Here is a 23,385-nt window from a genome sequence, read left to right on the forward strand (position 1 = left end):
GCGACTGAAGCTAACTGCCTTGAAGCAGGTGGGTTTTTTTGTTTGTTTGTTTGTTTTTTGCTTTAGAGGATTCAAAAAACTGTTCATTCTGCAGGTTGTGCTCTAACCACTGCAATACAAGTTCAAAATTCATATTCTCTCTCTTGACGAAACTTTCACATTGCATAGAAAAATATTCATGGGAACCAGTGAAGGAATGAGGGAAACAATTTCAATCTTTACTCCCAAAATTATATGAACAGATGTGTAAACACAAAGAATCTTGTCTTGTAGTAGGTCTTGAAAGCCAGGTTTGTGTGGATGCAAGCATATTGAGAAATATATGTCCCTGTTGTAAGTGTAATTAATATATATTGGTTGCGAGTGCTTTATTTCTTATTTATATTTAATTTGTTAACGTAACAAAAAGAATTCACACCTCTCAAATACTTCAATATCAAAACAGAACCGTTTGTCAATTGAATCAGTCTTTCTCCTGATGCAAGATTTTAGCTTGAATATTTCTGGTGAGCTTGTGACAAGGCCATTCTATAAAACAAAACAGAACAAAACAAAATTAGTACAGGTAGTATGTTGATACAGGCTCCAAATGTTAAATTTAACCGTATGAACAGTCCCAAAAAAACATGCCTTAAATTGGGGCTTAAGAATATTTATGAACATTTACGGTAATTTTTCTATATACAGAGACTACATTTAATTGCTTTCTATCATTTTTTTTTGTATTTTTATATTATTTGTTATTTAAGTAATATTATACTTCAGAGAGCTCCTTAACTTCAAAACTTCACAAATACTTGCATATATGATTGAATGCTGTACGTTAAAACAAGTATAATATACTTCTGTCACATGTAGATGAAAATATAAAGTTGGCCAACTCATAGTTCTGACTACTGTCATGGTGAAGCTATTCTTGATAATGTTTGAAATGCTGTGGTAATTGGCAAGGGTTGGTTCTTAGAGGTGGCAGAAAGTAAATGTCACTTCCATCTTCAAGAATGGCAAGGAGGAGGACCCAGGGAACTACAGATGGGTGCAACCAGAAACCATTTCCAAACATACTAAGAACAAGGAGGAGTTTGGGAGTAGTCAGCAGGAATTTATGAAGGGAAGGATCATGCAGGACCAACCTGATAGCCAACTACAACGTGACAGATAGCTCAGTGGATGAGGGAAGAACAATGGATATTGTTCTAAATATCATGGAAATATTCGCATATCTTGTTTAGCATGGTGACCAAAATAAACAACCTCTAGAGCACTTTCAAACCTCATCCATTCTACTACTGTGTAAATGTGATTGCTTTCCTACGTTTTTGGAACTACTATATTAGAGGAATTATTTAATATGTGGTTCATAATGTTATATAAGAAATATTATTATTTAAATATTTTGTGCATGCATATAAAATATATACTGCTTCATGTATGAAAATAGCTTTAAACTCCTTCCACCAAATCTTTTTCTTTTAAGGCTTCCTGAATACTTGAAGTATATAGTTCATGTATGTGCTAAAGACTCACCACTTTTCCACCAGATTTTGTTTCAGCTATGCTCATTGTAAATGTTTTTGTTCCTTTATCATAAGTGCAGTAATGTTTTACCCATGTAAATCCAAGTGGTCCTAAATTAAAGAGAGACAGTATTAGAAATAATTGTTTTGGTATTTTATCACTATTTAATTTGGAATTAAATACAACACATAGATGAAATGTAACAGTATCCATATGTAGCATACAAAATAATAAATACATTAAAAATATTCTTATTTTTGGATTTGAACATATTCAGGTCTAATTTTCATCTATCTCTGCTTGATGTTCGAGCAGACTGATTTTCTTTAGCAACTAGATAGGTAACAGCATTTTGATAGGATAGACAGATAGAAGCAGATCTTGAAGATTATTGTGCTTACGAAGTACAGCTAAAGATTTTTATCAACAGAAGTAAAGCACTAAGATTCACTATTACATTCTTTCTTTGAAGGAAAACTTAAATCTAGTAGCAGACTCAGAAAATTGGACAAACTCATGAAAACAGAATATATTTTCCTTTACTTTCAGAGCTCTTGTTAAAGGTAACATGCTTTTGGTAACATCATAGGATCTTTATTCTGCTACCTGTTATCTTTAGGACATTGTATAAAATGGCAATGGCTCACATATAGAGTTAATCTTATGTAGTTGAACACTGGAGGATGATTCTATTACAAGAATGGAAAGGAAAAGTAACTGTGCACTAAAACAATAGTGGTTTAGAGACAAGGGGTAAAATGCTGAAGATGGCACTTTCAGCAAGAAAACACTGGCCTTTTATCCCTTGGAATGGTGTTCTGCCAGGGAAGAGGTGGGTATAACAGTGGCCCAGAGTCTGAAAAGAAGGCTGATCGCTAAGAGAATTGGCCATGGTCAGAGATAAGGACTACAGGGTCATACTTTCAAAAATGAAAACACATTTATTTTGGCACACAGAGAAGAATAAATGGTCAAAACAGTCCACAAACTGACAATTACATTATCTAATGGTATTGTGAGCTTATGTACTTCGGAATTCACTTGTCTTTGATTTAGCTAGCCATACATGAAATCTACAATGATCCCCAGATTAAGTGGAGCATCCTTTATCCTGGAGAGGTCACACCACAGTACTTAATCCGACTGCAAAATCTGATTTCTGATGCCTTTGCTCAGGCATTGCTGTGAACCTCTAGCAAATGTAAACAGAAAGCCCCCTTGAACTGAAGCACAATGGTACTTTAAACTTTGGCTTCTAACTTAGATTAGGTACAGGCCCTTATAATGCCTGGATTACCTACAGTTCTTTGCTGTGAGGACAAAGTAAATCCTCCCATTTCCAGAATTCTCTCCATATCCTAGCACAGAAAAAGTCTCCAATATTTTTTGGATAAGATCCCTGAATCTCACAGACACATCTAAAGGAGTGTTGCACTGCAGGAGACAGGATAATTCAAGTTTTTTGCAGTGTGACTGCAGCGCCTTGGGCCAGAACATCATGGCTATGCCTGCACTGACATGAAATTGTACTGGAAGCACTCGTGCTCAGTAGATAACACATGGACGTAGGTAACTTAGACCCTTATCCCCAAATTTTGCCAATAAGAAATTTAACAAGGAACATGGGATATCTAGAGCAAGCTGGTCTCAGTGTCCGAGTACAGTTCCACTTATTTAGCTCTTTTAGAAGAATAAGCCATCTCAAAGCAGTTTTAAATGAGTTTAGAAGTCTTTTTTTTTTTTTTTTAATTAAAAAATTGTAGCCAGACACCTAAGTTTTAACTTTAATAACATTACACGACTGTCCATCTGAAAGAAGTGATTTATAGCCTACTGCCACTTTTTCAAAATATATATTTACCAACACAAATACCAGTAATAAAAATACACAGAATTTACTTTCTCTTTCAAGAATAGTGAACATTTAAGCGTGTTGTCCATAATTTGGCAAAAGCCTATGGGATGCTGTTTGCAGGAAAGTCAACCCGCATGACAAGGAAATACACAATTAGTACCTTCCCCTCTGACACACGGATTACAGATCCTGTTACTCTTACTCCAGAATACACTAATGAACAAGTATCTTTTCAGTAGGAGGATGTCAAGTTGGCCTCTCACTATTTAATGAAGCACAGCATGTGCCCAGTGCTTCACTCCTTTTGTCCTTCCCCCCATTAACAAGGCTCAATGTAATTTCCACTTAACACAGGTTTCATTTAAGATTATTACTCAATTAAAACATAGAGGGTCTTCTTCAAGCTTTCAGTGCTACTGAAGGTAAAAGTGGCTGAGGTTAACTATGATAAGCACTGAGCTTCTTTATTTTAGCTCACATACGGCATAAAGAGTAATTTCATGATGTCATCTGGAAAATCAATTAACTATAATTCCATGCAGTCTCTTGAGTTATCGTCTAAAGGAGGGGCAGTGAAGGAGGAGCAGTGAAGAAGAAGATACCCTCAAAACTGAGGTTAAGTGGAGACAAGTCCCACAAGGCAATTCTACGTCCAGATGCCTTCTATTTATTTTTAGATTGAGAAATCAAGTACAAAGTAGTATTTGATCACTTTTGAATGAACGTCAAACTTGCAAGAGCACATACACACTATCTCAAAACATTGTTACATACTTTTCCAGCATCTGGCAGATTTCACATCAAAGAAATTAATAAATACATCTGGTTAACCCACACACTGAAAAACATTTTATTAAGAATTTTGAATAACCCTTGTCTAATGCAGCTAATTTGGCTTGGTCTTCTATATGATTTAGAGTGGCAGCAGATACTTCTGATGACATGAATAATAATTAGGTGCAGGTTTGCAACTATTTTGAAGCTGTGGCAGACTGTATTTGGATATATTTTCTTCTCACACCTTTGTTTTCTATTATGTGCATGCTCATTTACAGTGCCTGGGTCAGCAGAGATGACAGGTAAAAGGTGGAGGTTGTTCTTGCCAGGTGAACTATAGAGCTTGTTCAGGCAGAGAAAGCTGAAGAGACAGAAGGGTTTGGCAGGGTGGAGCTACAGCAGTAGCCCAAAGTAGACCTAAGTGCTTGTAGTTCTGCAGTAAGGAGAAAGGCAGCCAGACAGAGCTGTGTGCAAGGGGACTTTGACAAATTTACTGCTGAGTTACTGCCAGTAACTTGGGGTTACTACCCAAGCAGAGACCTACCCACAAAGACCCAGGAAGCAGGAGACGAGATGCTTACAGGTGGGTCAGTAGCCTTAGCTACTCTGAGTGCTTTTTGAAGTGTCAAACACTTCTTTTTCTTTGCACCTTTCTTTCAGGAAGCAAAAATAGGAGAGGTCTGCAGACATTCAAACACAGAGCTGTTGCTTTATCCTAACTAAATCATTTTCTCATCCTTGTTGTGCCTTCCTCAGCATTGCTGTGTCTTTCAAATCAAATTAAATGGTACATCTGCTTTACTCACGTTTTTCCTGCACGTAGAGATAGCCCTCCATTGTCCACTGACTCGGTGGTCTGTAATCCTGGTTGGCAGACTTCATTCTTTGCATGAGTCTCTCCACTTCCTGCCTCGTGCTTTCAAAGTTATTCCGGGTCTAACACCCCAAAAACAAACAAAAAAATCAATCCACATAATTTCATGCAAGCACAAAAACAATGATTAAACGAAAAACTAATTACTCATAATGACAAGGAGTGAGATTGCTGCAAATGGAGAACAACAGAAGTGTTTACGGTAGATATAAAAGGAAAATGGGTGCAAGAATAATATTATTTGTTGCTCGAGAAGCCTGGGAAAAACACAGCAATGAAGAACTCAGTTTAAGCACATAAGTCTGCAGGTAGCTAACCACAGAAAGGATGCCATTTTGTCTCTTCATGTTTACTTACGCAGTATTTTGCAGAGAGATGCATTCTTTTTCTGTGTGTACTCGAGACAAAATGCAGGCTAAACTAGAAGGTGCTGATAGCGTAACCCCAAGCTTCACTGAACCACTAAAAGTACAGTTCAGAACAAAGTACTGGTTTGGCTTAATGCAAGGCTAATGCCTCTAGACATTTGCAGTCTCACACGTGGAAGCAATACGTTTCAGAAGACCGTTGTCCATACCTGCAGTAATACCATGGCTGCTGACACTCAGGGTAGTCAGAGCACTGTCATTAACAATTTTTGACAGAACTGTGTAAACCACAATTAAGATTAATATAATTATGTTAGGTAAAAAACAAGTCACAAGTGGCACAAGTGTGCCATAAGCCTGGAAACACTGTTTCTGCCGTAAATATTGTGCATGTTACCAGGCAGCTGGCTGAGCAAGTACAAAGGTGAGTAATTCATATTTACTAATGTGCATGTAAATTAACATTTTTTTCTGTTGAATTCACTGGGGCCAGGATTTCCCTCTACACACTAACGTGGTGTAGCAGAGGAGAATTATTATGAAGTGCCAGAGATTTGATAGATTGCTACTGATATAGGAGATGTTGAACACTTTGTTACTACAGGAAACAGAATAAATCTTTGTGATGCTTTTGCAAAATCATTTTGCAAAGTTGTCTTATGGAATCTACTCCCAACTAATCAGGAAGACATTGTTTGGACTTTATATACTGGTGAATACTTCCCCTCATTTTGTGGGACATTCTGTGTCACAGATGTCACAGTGAAGATGACACCAGGTTGTACGAAAACACAGTAGACATGTTAATAGCTGGGCAGGGTCTGCCACTACTCTGCTCCTCCTGTTTTTACTGCTGCTACTCTAATCCGTAGGAAGATTTTATGAATAGAAGCAGAATTCAACAATTCTGCAAGACCATAACACCCAATGCAATGGAGAGGGGTACCTCTGACAGCTACAATAGCCAGCCTGAACACAATTTTCCCTGAATACTCTCCTCAGTGTTTTTGTCTCTCCCTCCAAAAAATAGAGCTCATCATTATGAGGTTGGGTGATGCTGAGTGACAAGTCAATAGATAGCCCAGCTGACAAAAAGCAGATGTGGACCCAGATCTGGAGCCAGAATCCAAACTTCTGTGTAATATTGGTAAGCAATATACTGTAGGTCAGTTTTTATATACATATATGTTTGTCTCATGTATAAACATATTTTAAAAATATTATAATAGGTTGCTCCTACTGCTCAACTTTACATTTCCCACTACCTCTGCAGCCTATTTACACACTGAAGTTGTACTTAAATACTATTTAACAAGATAATCTGTTTACCTATTTCTTAATTAACATTGAAATTGAAAAAAAAATCCTTTAAGAATTTCATTTCTACTGCATAGAACATACTAACATATGGACTTACGATGCCAGTTATGGTCTGTGCTGTGGACTAATGCTCCTATCAGGACTTGTCACATTAAAGTAAATCAGTCTCTGAACTGAAGCACATTTTTCACTGAAACTGAGCTGTGCAACAACACTGACCCCTTGTGCCTTTATCATAGAGTCTCCGCAGTGAAAGAAATGCAGCAAATACATAATTTAGTTCGAAAGGAGAAGAGGCTGAGAGGCTCTACAGTCAGAGAACGTTTACATTTTGATCGCAGAGGAAAAGGTCAATCAACTAGGAGGTTTTGTCTGATTTCCTCAAGAAGCAGTTTAAATGGGATCTACACCCACATGCCAACAACAGCTGTAAAAGGGAAAGGACTACAGAGAACTGCAGTGAAACCTGGAATACAGAATACAGATTTACATTAACAGTGCTAAGGCAGTACTGTCTTCCAACACTAAGCAAACATACCTCTGCAATATACCTCTGCAACAGCAAGATGCTAGAGGGAAAATGTCATTATTTTAACTTCCAGTAACCCACAGGGGCCAGCAGATGATCTGGACACATTGAGGTGTGCATGCACTCCCAGACCTGTTTCATACTTTCTAAGCACAAAAGCTAAGGTGCTACCCACAGAAGCTGATGTCAGATGTTCTCAACCTTGTAGCTTCTCTGAATCCAGAGCAGCTACACAGAATTGTTAGATACGTTTTCTTGAAAGACTGAAATGGAAAAGAAATGGAGCCACTCCCAAAAAAATAGCACTTGGAGTCATTTAATGACGTCTCTTCACAATTATTTTCATTTCATCTTTACTTTGAAGTTACTTTTCATGAAAAATGTACATAGCCAAATAATTATACGGCTGTATGAAGTAGTTATGATGCGTGAAAAAGTATGTGTTTTTTTTTTTTTTTTTTGTTATTCCTGAAAGCTACGGAATTTTTGGGCATGATTAATCTTACTCTCAAATTCAGACCAATCTCCAGTAAAAGATTCACCAGTTCAATCGTGAGCACTCTACAGCAGATCTTTTCTTTCAGTGGAACTTTATGCTCACAAGAGCTGCCCGCCATGGAGGAAGGTCTTACCAATCCTCCAAGGAAAACAACGTAAATCCAGAGCATAGTGAGAGCACGGCTTCCTGAGCTTTCTTTATGCACAGTGGGAAGCTACTGGACAGTAGGACAAGTTTTTCATGGCAATCCGCAGTCTTCAAGAAACAAACAGTATCATTCTGTACCAGCTGAAGCATTTCTGGGATATTTACTCCAAAAGTCAGGCCCCACTCTCAAGCAAATGTACACATTTAAACCTATATGAACTAATCTTATGTTTTTTATTTATTTTATTTTTTTAATTGAAACTTGACTATTCTGCTTTTCTGGTTTTCACACCCAAAATTTTGACCTGCAAATCACAAATTAACTACATGAAGATTGAATTTTCCAGAGTTCTTTGTTGACCAGCATCTTCACTACATTAACCTTAGCAAAAAATCAATTATATCATATATTAATCAATTATATATATTAATTTGATTTCAGCTCATTAAAACATCATCATATTTACAGTTTAAAAAAAAAAAGTGCTATATGAGGCTACTTTAGTATCCTGAAATTAATTTAGCAAATAAAATGATGTAAATACAAACTATCCTTACGTTCTGCAAATTGAACTGCAGCTGCTGCTTGTATGGTGCAAACTCCTGAGCCAGTTCATATCCTTCATGGTAAAATGTAAATAATCCTTGAAGAAAAGCCAAGAGCTGAAAAGGTAAAATTGAATAGCATTACAGATTTTTAACATGCTCTTAATGCTAAATAACACAATGATAACAGGACATACACTAACTTACAAATAAGATATAGGTACTGCCAATGATAGTGAAAAATTAGTTTAAATTAGAAAGCAAAAACTTAGGACAGCTGATTTTCAGTTGTTTTCTGCAGCAAAAGATGGCAAACCTTCAGCAAAAACATCCCATGTTTTAGCTCCTAGAACACTCTGAGCTTTCATTACTTGCAATAGCAATGGTTTGCTGAGCAAGAAAACAGTGGTCAGACCTTAAGAAAGAGAGGTGTTAAAAGGGCTTTTGCCTCATGCAGTTGTCATTTCTATAATAATTTAATTCACAATCCCAGTCATTTTGTCCAATATTTCAGCTGATGGTGTGAATTTTCCAAGCTCATAGTTTCAGAGTTCAAGGTTTTTTTCTTCTATTACTCTTAGAAATATGTTTTCATTTTCTTCATAGTAATTGAATGGGCTATGACCTATTTTTCACAAATGAGACTCTTGAAGATAAGTTTTGGACAGCTTAATACAACACAAGAAGTCCAGACTATTTCTTCCTGCTCTGACCAAAATGTGAATTCTATCTGGTATGTCTGCAACTGACTCCAACAGAACAGCTGAAGTCTGTACTATCCAGCTGAAAATTCTTTTTGAAGTTTGTTCTAAAATAATGCTTAAGTAGTAAAAAGTGCAAGTATATTTTCAGAAGGCTTATTTTAGTGGTTGAGTGAATGCATTCCTACCATCTATTAAGTTTTAAAAGTTTAAAACTTTTTTTTAAAAGTTTTAATTTTTTTTTTTAAGTTTCAAACTTTAAAACTTAACTTTAAGTTTATAGAACTGTAAGTTGATAATTCTAACTTACTTATTCTGTTCTAAATTAAAAAGAAATACATTTTGCATAAAGTTGTCTTACCTACTATTAAATAACAAGCATTTAATTTTTTATTATGGAATGTTTCCCTTTACATATAAATTTAGCTTACATACATCCAAGTAAAGAAAAAAAAATTAAAAAAAATGAGCTATTAACTTTGATGTACAGTAACAAAAGCTTTAATAAACAGGATAGATTTATCTGATTATATTACAGCCATTGCAAAGATAATCATCTCAGCTAAGTAACAGATAGTCTAGGCTGTCTCTTAAACCAGTAAAAAACCACAGGTATTCTAAAGCATACTCCTGATTCCTTCCTCAGACTTCTTTCTCAGGAGAGGTTGAAAGATCCAACAGACACATTTGCCTCTCTCCACCAACTACTGAAGTAGCCTAGACTCAGGCAACAAAAATCCCATCATTCGTATTTAATGCACTTTGCTTTGAGTTACCAGTGCCATAAATTATTGTAAATGTAAAAGCTTAAAAAATGAGTCTTTTACAAAGTTTGTATTTTCTTTAAATTTACACTCATCCTTACTTGCAGAAACGTAATTAAGTTGTTCTGCCTCCCTCTTTTCTACTGACAGAATCACAGAACTGTTGAGGTAGGAAGGGACCTCTGGGTCCATCTGGTCCAACCCCCTGCTCAAGCAGGGACACCAAGAGCTGCCTGTTGTGTTCCCAGAAGATGTTTGGTGGATTTCTCCATAATGCTGCCTTGTAGGCATTTCCTTACTAACCTGTAAGTGCTGGAGGTGACCCCTCTCAAGGTCGTTGATATCACATAACATCACTGATTTTGTGATCCCTCCCTATCACATCACTCCGTGACCCTTGTTCAGCAGCCCTCCGCGTTGTTCCCTCACTGAGATTAACACTAATGAAACATTTGTATTTCAATGGAATAGCTAAAATAATGTTTTGCAATTTCAGAGCCCCATCAATTCCCCAGCAAAGCAAGACATTTCACATGCTTTAACATGGAAACTGCAGCAGCTTGAAGGATGAGAGATGAAGGACACAGGTCACTGGGCAGGGGAGCTAAAATGATGACTTGCTGCTACTGGACCAAAATCTTACTCTCCCATTACGTTCCCTTCTCTCTTTCCCCATTCGGCTTCATCATGTGCCCCTCACATCCTTCTTCCATCCCTGGTCACTGAGCCCTACAGTGAGCGTACCTCTGACTCAGAAAGCCAGTTCTTCTGCTGCATTAGAAAGTTAAAACATCTTTTGGTTTACAGACCATCAGTACTGCATAAATAAAAGTGTGAAGGCATGGCTGGGTGAAGGACTTCCCCCTTGTTTTTTACTGATACCGTAGGATGAGATAAAACTATGGCATCACAGAGCCTGAAGAACTGAGAAAATCCTTGGGCATAAAAGCCAATGGTCCTCTACAATGGGTGTGAGGTCCTGAACCACAACCCACTACCAAAGAAACAACATAGGCAACCCAGCAGAAAGCTCCACATCTTGGATAAATCTTCTCAAGTTTAAATGACCATCTGCCCAGCAGAAAGCATTATCTCAGCTAATGACTGGTCCTGAAAGTCCCTTACTTGTTATTCAAGTCATTCCGAGGAAGGTCCGAATATGACAATTTATCTTAAAAAGCTCCTATTACGTAAACTGTTATAAGAAGTTCTATAATTTTAAGGTTTATAATGTAATTCTAACTCTTTAAAAAGAAAAACTATTTTCATTTCTTTATGAATAAAGTCTAAAACAAATAATAAATTATAGTTAAAACTCTGCTCTGACTCCAGCTGTGCAAAGCCCCGGCTCATAGTCCAGATCCAGTTAGTCATCATGTACCCAACCACAGCCCCTTCAGATACAGCTGCATAATTATTCCTGTGCTTACTCAAACTTGTTTGAGTAAAAAATGAAGGGGATTAACTTGATGTGTAATTATGAGTTCAGTGCTAAGCATCCCTTTTACCAGAACTGCAGGAGTACTGTGAGCCCCCACCAAAACTGCAGCCAGAGCAGGCTGTTTAGGCACACTAAAATTTCAGTAAAAGAGCTAGTGGTAGAAAGATGCAGCATGTCAGCTGATACCTGAATTTTAAAGATCATTTTAAAACGCATTTCTGAAGAACATAACTACAAACTGTTTAAATTTCATCTTGAATACTGAAAGAAAACCAGCTTCCATTCTACAAACAGCTTTTACTGAGTGCATGGGAAAATACTGGGAAGGAAAAGATTTAGCACTAGATGGCAGCAAAGATGAATTTATTAGAAAGAAAAAGAAAAAACAAAACAACCAGAGCAAAAAAAAAAAACAAACAACAAAACAAAACAACAACAAAAAAAAACAACACCACCACAGAAAAATCAGAATGTATTTTAGTGAAAGTCCTGTTCAGCTATTCTGGCACTTGTGCATTGCAGAGGGTCTGGCCTTGAGAATCTCCTGGTCAAATACTCTCTGAGCACTTCGAAAAAGAGGAATAATAAAAGAAAAGTAAAAACGTGCTTGTTTTATGCAAGTTCTACTCCAGTTTATTCAAGTTCTGTTGAAACAACTGATACTGAGGATGGTATTTGCTGCTACTTATGTTCCACTAGTGGTGGAAGAACAGGGGGACAGAAAGCACCTAGTGCCTATGCTGTGGGGTATTTTCCTAACCATTTCCATCACCACAGGCATAGCTATAGCATTGCATGGAGGAGATTTAAAAGCCAAGGACTTTTACCCCAGGCTTGTACTCACAGTGAGGTTTTCTTCCTGCTGGTGTTACAGGAGGCACTGTTGCTAAGTCTAGGCTCATAATTTTAAAGGGATTTATTTTAAAGGATGGAAAAGAAAAACAGCCCTTCTTCTTCTTTTTTTTTTTTCTTTTTTTTCCTATCCAATGTATTTCAAGGTAATCTTCATATATTAAGAGCTGACTGATTTCACCAAACATCACATGTAATGTTCATATCATCAGTTTGACAAGCAGCAAGTACCTTGCAGTTACCTCGTTCTGAGAACCTAATCGGTCACGTCAACAAGCAAGGACTGAGCTCAGTAACACAATGCTACTCACTATCCAAGGGCTGTGAGGATTTCAACACAGAACCTGAAACAAAATCCAGCTACTTCTTGAGACTTTATTTATTTTTATGTAGAGCTGGTGACCTCAAGACTGCCTGGTCATTTCATTCTCACAGGAAGGAGACTGTGCTTAGGTTTCGGATAGGAGAGGAATTTAACCTTTGGCCTGCAGCACATCAGCCAAAAAGTCCCTGTCTCCTCAGTTTCATTTTATTTATAAGTAAATAGCACCAGAAGGTACTTCTCTATCAGATTGAAGTAAATGCAGTTAATAACATAGAAAATCCAAGAAAGGAGAAATTGCGTTTAACATCCACCGTCTCTTTGGACTAAAAAGTGAAGTCGGATCAACTGCATGCAATTACTGGCAGTTTTTTTTTTTTTTTTTTTTTCCCCTTTAAATAAACACTCCTGGGCTTTTGTGACGGTTAACGGATGACCCCTCACATTTCAGCTCACTGAGTATGAACTCTGTGCCCTAATTCCTGCAGGCCAGGAAGGCCCTGGCATCACTGAGGGGCAGGGTGGAGCTCTGGGTAGGAGGTTTTGTTTCCCTCTCAAGCACAACATCCTCAGAAAGCTTCACTATTTCTGATGACCTTCTCTGGGCCCCCACAGGCAAGGCCAGGAGCAGAGATTATTGCCACTTCTTTTTTTTTTTTTTTTTTTTTTTTTAACTGCAAGGTAAATTTTAACACTAATTTGTTTTTGCATAAGAAAAAGTTTAAATTAATGACCTGTATGAAAAGCTTATTCTTTTATTTGAAAAAAACTCAAAACCTAGGAGGGTCACAAAGAGGCAGCCACCTGTTACTCATACTCTCATGGACATCAGCAGCTCCTTGAGGCACATCAGCACTCCAAGAGGCACAGAAGAGCAGAGAAACCCAGAGCCTGACGATCAGCTGCAGAAGCCTACACTAAATGCCACTATCCTCTATGCAGAGTACAAATTATTAATATCTTGTGCCTCACGGTCCTTCCCTGCTGCCCTCCGGGAAGAAACATTTTCCACTCACTGAAATCTATTGTCCTGTGCACCTGGCAATTTTTGCTGGGCCACCTCTCCCTGTCTATTTCCCAGGGAAACCTTATCTTTGGGCACAGACAAACTGAAGATGCTGGAAGAAGCTCCAGCAGATAATTTCAAATTCTATTCTCATATGACAAATTTGCCCCTATTCCACATAGGCATTATACTTTCCTCTTTTACCACACTAATGCCATTTCTTTTATGTTGTTAAGACTCCCTTCAAACCTTCAAAGAGTCTACTAGTAGGATGTCAGACTGAGAATTATATTGAGACATGACACTGTGCTGACAAATCAGACCTAAGCAGCACCTGCATCAGAATGCCCCACAACCAGCTGAGCTCATGAGGAGGAATGTCTGTTATATACACACAACCTGGCTTCTTCTAACATCTGAACATCTTTAGAGCACCCAGAGGAAAATGAGTTATATGGTAATTCTTTTGATGGCAGATTTTAAAGTGTTAGGCTCTGTCCTTATCTGCTTGCATCTAGGTGCACATGCTCATACTTCATACATCACCAGGTATTTTTACAAAGTCTATTTTGAAGACTTTTTTTTTTCCTTCATCCCATAGTATTACTGATGTGCAGTATTTCACTTGGCATACTTTGCCTTGTGGGTTTTAGTAAATGTTTTTTATTCCAAAACTTTGTATGAAACAGACTAGGAACAAAAAAAGTAGGAATTTTGGAAATTCAGAGTTTTATAACTGGTGTTAGAATTTAAGCTCTATTTATATTCAGTTTGATTATAATTAATATACACTAGAGCCAGAAGACACTTCCCACAAGGGCTCTCAGTACTCAGTCACCACAGTTTTTCCTGTACCTTCCTCTGGGACATCAAGTAATGGCCTGTGTATAACAAACAGCACACTGGACCAAACAGCCTATTGATCAAACACAGGATGGCAACCGATCTACCCTAAGTAAATTTTACCTACTGGATGCATGTATCTGGTGACAAAAATACCCAGGTCCACAACACAGAGTCTACCAGCAACCTCCCCTGCTTGTCTGCTCAGTATCAGCACTGATGCACTAATAAATCTCTCTTTCATTTTGGTAACTGATAGCTGCTGCTGTGGTGGCTGACATATTGTGGGGACAGCTCTTGGTCAAAAGAATAAAACTCTGTATCTCCAGCTATAATATACAGAATTAAATTTATTTCTTCCTCTCTGTCTAGCCCATAGGATGAAAGATGCCCTACTTTTACTACACAGAATTGCACAACAATATTTCCTGATGTGCCATGTCTTCTCAATACAGCAAGTTTCTACTACTTTAAAGGAGCATAAAGTCTCCTATACAAGGGTCAGAGCTAGGTCAAGATTGCTAGATTTTTCCAGGATGTGAGAGTTTTACAGAAGGAGACAGAGAGAGACACTCTGGATTAATCTGTGACAGGTAGAAAAATGTTCTTATTTAGGAATCTAAGCAAAGTTTTAGTCTCTAAGATTTGGCAGCTGCATGCCATAAAGATAGGATTTCTGTAAGTACTGCTTGCTGAATTCAGGTTCATTAGTTTGCATCAATGTCAAACATTCACTATACAATACATTCTCATCTCATAGGAGGAAGGCATCTGAGACGCTCTACTTGGTGACATTGGGTGTTAGAGATGTAATTCAACCTGTTTCAGTCAAGAGTGCAGCTTCGGTTAGTTATAGGGGAGCTAGAAGATGGTGTGGAGACAGAAAAAGTTATGCTTGTCATGTTCCTTTTTCACAAACGATGTTCTGCTCTGCTCAGAATGCTTAACAGGAAGGGACAGACGACACTAGAAGTTCTCTGTCAAGGCCTACAGGTGCTAATAAATAAGGCAAATGGCAAGCTAGTCCTCCATGACATGAACAGTATTAATACTAATAATATGCCATAGAAATATGCTAGCACATTGCACTGAAGCAGCTTCTGGTTCTGATCAACCTGGCAGGTATCTTGGGGGTGTGGTACAGTCCAGAAGGAAATCCCAGATGTGAAATCCCATATCTAAACATGGACTTTAGCGTATAACTTCATCCTCCTCTTTTTGGCATGTCAAGGTATGCTTTCTTTTTTATGGATGGTAAACTAAAGACAAATGACTTCACCAGCAAAAGGGAAATATACCCATCCTACAGAACTGAATTTTCACATTATTTCATATATGATTTGGAAAAACAAACATATATGCTGCCTATACGGAATATATGAATCCAAGAACTAGCTCAAAATTTCAGCCATGAAACCATGACATTAGGAAATACCCAGTAAGTGTTGCACAGACAAAACATTACATATTGTCCCATTAAAATGTTAGGCACACTCCAAGTCATTTGACATTTCACTTCATAGTAAATACGATACTCTTACATAGACCTTTAATAACCATGGAAAATGCCCAAGCCTAGATCCTAATGCTTCTCTATACACAAATGAACTGTAATCACAACTTTAAAAAGAGACAAAAAATAGATATTTCGTATTAAATGTCCAGCTTTAAATAAATGCATTCTAAATTTGGCAAGAACAAAATATAAAACTTACAGGTTCAACAAATTCAAATTTCTTTTTCTCTTGTACTTCCTGAATTTTAAAAACATATTCTAAAGATGCTTCGTAGAAGTTCTGATGTTCTCTGTCAATCTGTGTATCTGCCTAAAAGGCAAAACAAAATATAGATGTTAGTTTACTCATGATTGCTTTAAAACAGATATTGCCATAATTAAACAGATCTTTCATAAGATTACTTTACAATCTTTATGGGGCTCATTTTTTCCCTGAAAAAATAGAATACCTACTTAAAATATCTAAATGTAAGCTGAAGAAGTCAACATTATACATTTTTGCCTCATGACTCATCCCCAGTGTTTTTTGTTTGTTTGTTTTGTTTTCCTTTTTGCGCTTTTACATTCTCCTTTTGAGGAGAGGCTGAAAGGAAACAAAGGAAACAAGAAAGGTGGCACGGGGAACTTCGTCTGTAGCACATGGAATGTTTAGAAAAAGAAGAGATCAAGACAGAAATCAGGGAGGGCCAAAAGATTAATATTTCTATTGAAATTATTGAAATGTTTATCACATGCACCAAAACCATACATATTTCTCAGTTTCAAATACCTTCTCAAGAAATTGTTCTCCTTCTAAAAGAGAGTGTCTTTAACAGCAAAATCTTGCAACATTGTTTCATAGTATGGATCTTATGCTCTGGGAATACAAACATGTCTAAGTCCTTATCCTCATGTATCAGTTATGTTTCACATTTTAATTTTCCAGTGCCATAACTACAGGGCAATATTTGTAAGAAATGCCTCAATAATACCATCCAACATGAAGATGCAGGACCAAAGCAGAGACTACAAAGCTAAGGAATTAACTCTTATCATCTGATAAGGAGTAAAAGCCTTCTATACTCAATTTAAACAAGGCATGAGAGAGGGACATAACAGACAAGCAATGTAATACAAGGATAATCCTTACAGAAGAGATGCAGATTCCATTTTAATTCTCCCTTTACAGTAACAAATCATCTTCTCAAGCAAATCCCTTTTGGGCTTTATTTGTCAGCTTTTGGTCTTGGGTCAAAAAGAGTTTTTATCAAGTTTCAACCATACAAGTGAAACCAGTTCAGCTTTTTTTTTTTTTTTTGATGCATAGTCATGTATTTCTGTAAATTCCCTGTTTCATTTTCGGCATTAAGAATAACAAATATGGGAAAAATGGAAGAGCTAGATGTCTCCCTTGAGAGCAAATATTAAAACAATATTAAAACAGCAAACGTATCAAAAAGAGGTTTAGTACTTGTAACTGTACAAATGCAGAAAATCATTGTTTTCCTTTAGGCAGGACTTGGTCATCAATAGCATCATACATAATTAACATTGCTTCTTTAGTTAAGAACATGCTACTACCATGATTTGGATGCACAGAGCCCTTAACAATATCGATCCACTTCCCTAGCACTATGCTCTAGCACCACTTCAAAGCATAGGTTTCAAAACAATATCTTTCAAGTGATTCAGTACCAGCATTCCCCTCCCACGCCTACAAAAAGGTAAATCAGGAAATCAAGTACAAAACCTAATATTATGAAACAGAAAACAAACACTCAAAATTCCAAGAATCAAGGGCTTTTCCACCAAATGAATTCTACCACGTACCATTCATATAGTGCATTCAGGTACTGTCTTCGTACTCTGTTAATAGCTTTATTTCACAAAAAATATGCAAGGCAATGCTACATAGCTGAACAGAACCAGGTGCCACCACTTTGGGACACAATTCACACTCACACAAGTGCAGTCAATAAGCACTTGAGAGAGACCTTAGCTTTCACATTTAATTTTAAATAAATAGTATAATCTGGCAATAGCAATGAGGTCTTTCAGGCTTCAACTCAGGAAAGTATTTAAAGACCTAATTAAATCCATCTCTATTCTGAACAGCATTTAAGCAGCTTGTAGTTGTAACAATACTTATGACAACTTAGTGCTATTGCAAGTATGGATGGGTTCCTAAATTAAGGCCACTAGTGTACAGGGACTAAATCACAATTTCCACGATATGTCTTCTGTGGAAGCAGATAAATTTGTGTGAATACTGAGGACTTAGATTTGTAAGAAACACTTTGAAAGTTATTTTAAAGTTTCAAAAGCTGAAAGGATTTTCACATATTTTTATGACTTCAAACTGCATGTAAAAAAAATAAAAGGATTTGATGGATGCAATTTTGAGTTTCTCCTTGTATGATATCTACTTATAGTGAGTGATAATTTCTTTGATGTAGGATATCAGTAAAGTGTATACTAGAACTTCATATAAGCTTGGAGAGTGAAGCCTTTGGTCTATATTTATGCCTAATTCTGGAACGGATTTCAGAGAAATAATATCAAGAATTTACTAACTTTTCCACATCATTCAATGTCTGCTCTGTTATGAATTTCTGCAGGCAGTGAAAAGACAGTATTATGAAGTTGCTTTTTGATGCTAGTGGGAAAAACCTCTACTGATCTATGTAAACTGTGTCAGTAGTCATGCAGGCTCTTAAAATATCCACCACATTTCAATTACATGAACATATGTCAACCACTCTCTACAGAGTATGTTCAGACCATCAAACTTTAGATGCTTAATTAAGGCGCTCTCAATTGCACCCAAGTGAGATATGTAAAACAGCTTAAGACAGAAGGAGAACTTGCCCCTCCCAATACTCTTCAACCCACATAATATGATGAAGCACCAAGAAACCTGAGCAATTAAAACAAACAGTGGGCTAAAAAAAAAAAAAAAAAAAAAAAAAAAAAAGCATTATTTTTGGTGTGATTGCTCTGGGTGTGAGTCAACAGCTATCACTTGAAATTTGGGCCACGAATCGGTGCTTGGTGGCATCCTTTTCTTTACAATACAAATGCAGCCCAAAAGTCTCCCTGGTCATCATTTTTGGTACTGATTTGCTATAGTGTTGTATACTAGGCAGACCTACATATGTAGGTCTATGTTGGTGATTCAGCACACTTTTATCTACATAAAAACGGGGAAGATAAAAATGATAAGGTATGTGCTATGTGCTTTACAAGTGGGGTACCCAGAAAAGCAAAAAAAAACCTCAGACTCAGTATGAAATTTTAAATCCAGAAATGTCACTTAAGGACACAGTGGAAAAATTTACTCCAATTTTCCATTAGTTTATATACTTGAGCCAAATCCATTGTTATTCTGCCACAGTTTATTAGATTCACAGTCATTACTTTTCACTTTAGTTTCTGTTTTTAGGCTGCAATTATTCTCATGTCTCAAGAGTAAAATATTTTATTTATTTATATTCTAGAGTAAATCATTGCTTAAGTTCAATTTTCCACATTCTGGTAAAAAATTAAATTATTTTTTTCTCAGCTGCTGCTTAGCCTCCAACTGTTTCTTCATCAATACACAAGATATTTAGGAAAAGTGAAAGCTATATATAGAAAACTTTGATATATGCGTGGAACAATTAACCCATCCTATATAATTAATGTCCTATTTAAACTGATTATTACATACACAGCTATGGTAATTCAGGATTATAAACGTTATTGCAAATTTTAAATCACTAAGTCTCTTTTGATTCAAATCACAGAATTACTGGTAAACATGAAAAAAAATCTACAATTTGTGACCAATGGTCACATATTCTGTGAAAACTCCATTGGCAAAATAATCCTCATGATTTAAGAGTCACCGTGATAACAGCGAAAATAATTCAAAATAATTTTAATAACTTCTGGAAAAAACAGTACCATTGAGATCAAATTTATGCTTATACTGTAATTTGTCTCAAAGATGAATCATAATAATTTCTACCAGCATACTGAAAAACCCTGGAACCCTCCTTTTAAACTGGAAGTCTTCATTTTTTATTTTTTTTTTTTACGATAAGAATTAGGCATACAAACTCTTTAAAGCTGAAGTTGTGGGTACAATTGCAGCATGACGCTGCAATCTCAGAATAAGGTGAAAAAGAAGAAAAAGAACCACAAAAAGTATCATTAAAATTATCCCAGTTCAGTCTCTCAAATTAAAATTTTTGTGAAACAGAAGCATAATTTCATTGAGCAATAAACTGAATAAAAACAACAACAAAAAAACAACAATTAATTATTTGTCTTTCAAATAGTTCAGATATATCTTATAAAAGTCACGTTTTTATTTTAGTAATATAATTCTTTCATGTTGTTGTAACAAATAAACATTGGTTTGGTCACATCAAGTATACAGAGTTGGACGTGTAGAATACGGCCTTGTTAAAAGATTTAACTGTTATTAGGACTGTATTAATCCCACTCAGGAATTTATACTCACAGCAAGAGTAAGTACAAGAAATTATCATATTTCACATAAATAAAGTACAACACGTTTGTTATCATGATCTCTGTGCAAACTGGAAACCAGGTAATACTGTGTTAAGTGCTTACATCTTGCAAATGAGATTCTTTCTTCTTTGCTGATAAATTTAAGTGCTTCTCTAAGATGGAATAATATTTCTCACTTTCCTTGTCAAACTTCTTCTTCCCATCCTGAAAAACAAAACATTGCCATTTTTGCCAACATTGCATTTGACTAAACATTACAGCTAACTTAAAAAAGGTGCCAAAATATGCTTGGTTATAAAACCATTTTGTTGGTTCAGATGTTTCTAAGGTTCATTTCTGCATTGAGCATGAAGACCCCAGGAGGACTGATTAGTAAACACAGTATTAAGTAGGACTTTCCCCATAAATAATAAACTTATAAAATAGACTTGTGTAGCTTCCCATATGTAAACATATATAATAGGTGCTAGGCAGTATCTTCCCAAGCAGGTATTTAGCATAAAATAATCTTTCCCAAGCTTTACACATATATGTAGCTGTCTCATACTGTTTTCCTGAATATAAACATTGTGGAAGCAGTGGTGAGTATAACATATTTGAGGATGATAGAGGCCTCTCATCTGTATTTAAGACCAATATATCCTTGTTTTCCACCCACACTCTTAAAATATGTGGATGAGGGAAAAGCACATATGTGGTTGCAAAAGAAAATTGGTCCAAAAGTCTGTTTCCAATAATTTTTGATGTGCCTGAATATCTAAGCTTGTCTCATTTAAAAGAATTATCTTGCCATTTTCCTTCCCCACTCCTCTTAAGTTTTTCACCATGTGCAGACGATCCTCACATTTTCACCATGAGACTGCTTTAATGAATGTTAATATAAAAGAAAGCTACTGTTACAAGTACATTTAAAATACTTTATTTTCTGTAACCTAATTTACAACATATACTTTAAAAATTAAGATCTGATATTCGCAGAAGTTTAAGAATAAGACATCTTTCTTAGCTTTTCCATCTTCTGAGATGGGCCAAATTTCAGGAAAGGGGAGAAGGGATTAAAGCAAACATCTCACATGACTATTAATATTAAAAATATATTTTTCATTATTAAAAATGTATATTTGAGGCACTGCTCAAATTGAAAGCAACTCTCTGCCAGTGACATTTATAATATTAAGTAAGACCTAATGATTCCTTCTAATGTTAACAAGTTGAATATGTTGAGAAAACAAAGAAAGGTCAACATGACCTGTCCTACTCACACATGTGCAAAAGCTATTAATGGTGGAAAAACTAATTACTGGACATAATAGTAACATCAGGTCATGATAAGAGCTGTAGTGATTCTTTTCCTGACCCCTTTCTTCTTCAAATTTGTTATGAACTAAGCAAACAACTAGCCTGCATTTTAGGATGACCATTTTTCTTTGTCATTTCATGGGAAAGCCTGGTCAGCCAGAGAAATAAGATATACAAGAAAGAACTTAATGCCATGAATTAAAACCTCTTAACTAACTTCTTAACTAATAACAGCAATCCTCTGACTGACTAGCTCCAGTGACTAAAGTTATCAATGGTAATTATATTAAATTATAGAACAGGTAATTCCTATCTGGCTAAATAAATAAATAAATAAAATTAGCATGGGGAATATGCACAATTTAGTGTTCTTATTTCACAATAGAAATATCTTCAAAAGACACCAGAGAAAAGACAGCACCTGACTCAACAAAGTATTAATTAAAAAGAAATACAATAAAATCCCCAATGCCAACCTATATTTAATTGAAGCTATGCAGATAGGAGGGGGGGAAAAAAAGTGTGAATTTTGCAGCACAAGGAAAATGAAGGCATATGAATTATCCTTCCAAATCTTTCCCAAAAGCATTCAGAAAAGAAAGAGAGAAGACAGAAGGTAGGACTCACTAAATGACCAGTTAGCCACGAAATCAACTTTTGTGGGACCAAAATTACAGATCAGTTCCATGGCCACAGTTTTCTCAGGGAATATTCAAGTTCCAGATCCTTACAATCAAGCAACAGCAAGGTGAGTACATCAACACCTCCTCCATTCACAAACAGAAATCAAGTTCATGTGGTTACGGACCACAGATGTGTATCTTTTCAATAAAAGGTGCAGCTAGTTGCCTACTGTTACCTTCTGAGATGACATTACTAAGGTGTTGGATGAAAAAGAGGGGAATTACATTACTTGAAATCCAAGTGACACAGGTGGCAAAGTCACCATCTTGAGGGAATCGCTGAGTGAAGGCCACAGTCACCTTACACAATAAAAAATTAAAAGAGAAATACTTCTAAAAAAATGTTTCCATATTGCTGAAAAGTGAACACCTAAGGACAGTGTTGTAGGATACCAAAGACCTGAACTAAGGAATGAGACAAGGCAAGGCAAAGCTCCTGCAGGATTGCTTGTGTAAGACTGGCCATCACCTAGCCCAACCATGCCTGAACCCCATGAGTTACAGATCACGTCAGCTATACTCTTCACATGTAAAAAGAAAACACAGAAACTAAACGATTACATCTAACCAGATACAACCATCCAAGAACAATGCAATATATCTATATATATATTATATATAGATAGATAAATTATATATATATATAAATATATATATATATATATATATATATATATATATATATATATATATAAATATATATAACTTAGATAGATAGATAGATAGATAGATAAATTAGTTGTGGTTGTGAGGCATCTTGCACCTCACATGAAGCTTCACGATGATCTTCACAGCACCATCAACAGAATATGAAGGCTCTCTTGATCTTCCACCCACATTGCCAGTCACTTCCTGAAACACATTACCCCACTGTACCAGTGATCCACGAAAACTTTATATGTATATTTTTTTATATCAGCTAATTTAAAGAGAAAGATAACAATTTGGGGCTTTCCTTGATATTAGGATAACTTTGAGCCCAAGTGCAGTGCTTCAAAGAACAATGTTGCTAGCTTCTTTCTTTTTCA

The 23,385-nt window shown here is 36.3% G+C and overlaps 1 protein-coding gene and 1 long non-coding RNA gene across 4 annotated transcripts in view; one reads left to right on the plus strand and one right to left on the minus strand.

The window, feature by feature from the left end:
* LOC101801794 (rho GTPase-activating protein 42) overlaps positions 1–23,385 on the minus strand; it is a 168,629-nt gene that overhangs the window by 35,180 nt on the left and 110,064 nt on the right. For 2 of the 3 annotated variants that reach the window (XM_072032761.1, XM_027467816.3), the window contains 6 exons: positions 20,478–20,579; positions 16,078–16,188; positions 8,446–8,550; positions 4,957–5,086; positions 1,528–1,628; positions 419–528 (listed from right to left, as the gene is read on the minus strand). In XM_072032761.1, coding sequence (XP_071888862.1) covers positions 419–528; positions 1,528–1,628; positions 4,957–5,086; positions 8,446–8,550; positions 16,078–16,188; positions 20,478–20,579 — 659 coding nt within the window. The remainder of the gene's footprint in view (positions 1–418; positions 529–1,527; positions 1,629–4,956; positions 5,087–8,445; positions 8,551–16,077; positions 16,189–20,477; positions 20,580–23,385) is intronic. The other variant, XM_072032762.1, reaches the window with a different exon arrangement.
* Positions 4,594–7,749, plus strand: LOC140001351 (uncharacterized). Its single transcript, XR_011806535.1, has 3 exons — positions 4,594–4,733; positions 6,423–6,539; positions 6,952–7,749. It is a non-coding gene; the product is annotated as an uncharacterized lncRNA (long non-coding RNA).

Source organism: Anas platyrhynchos, chromosome 1 (genome assembly GCF_047663525.1).
Source record: "Anas platyrhynchos isolate ZD024472 breed Pekin duck chromosome 1, IASCAAS_PekinDuck_T2T, whole genome shotgun sequence".
Taxonomy (NCBI): Eukaryota; Metazoa; Chordata; class Aves; order Anseriformes; family Anatidae; genus Anas; species Anas platyrhynchos.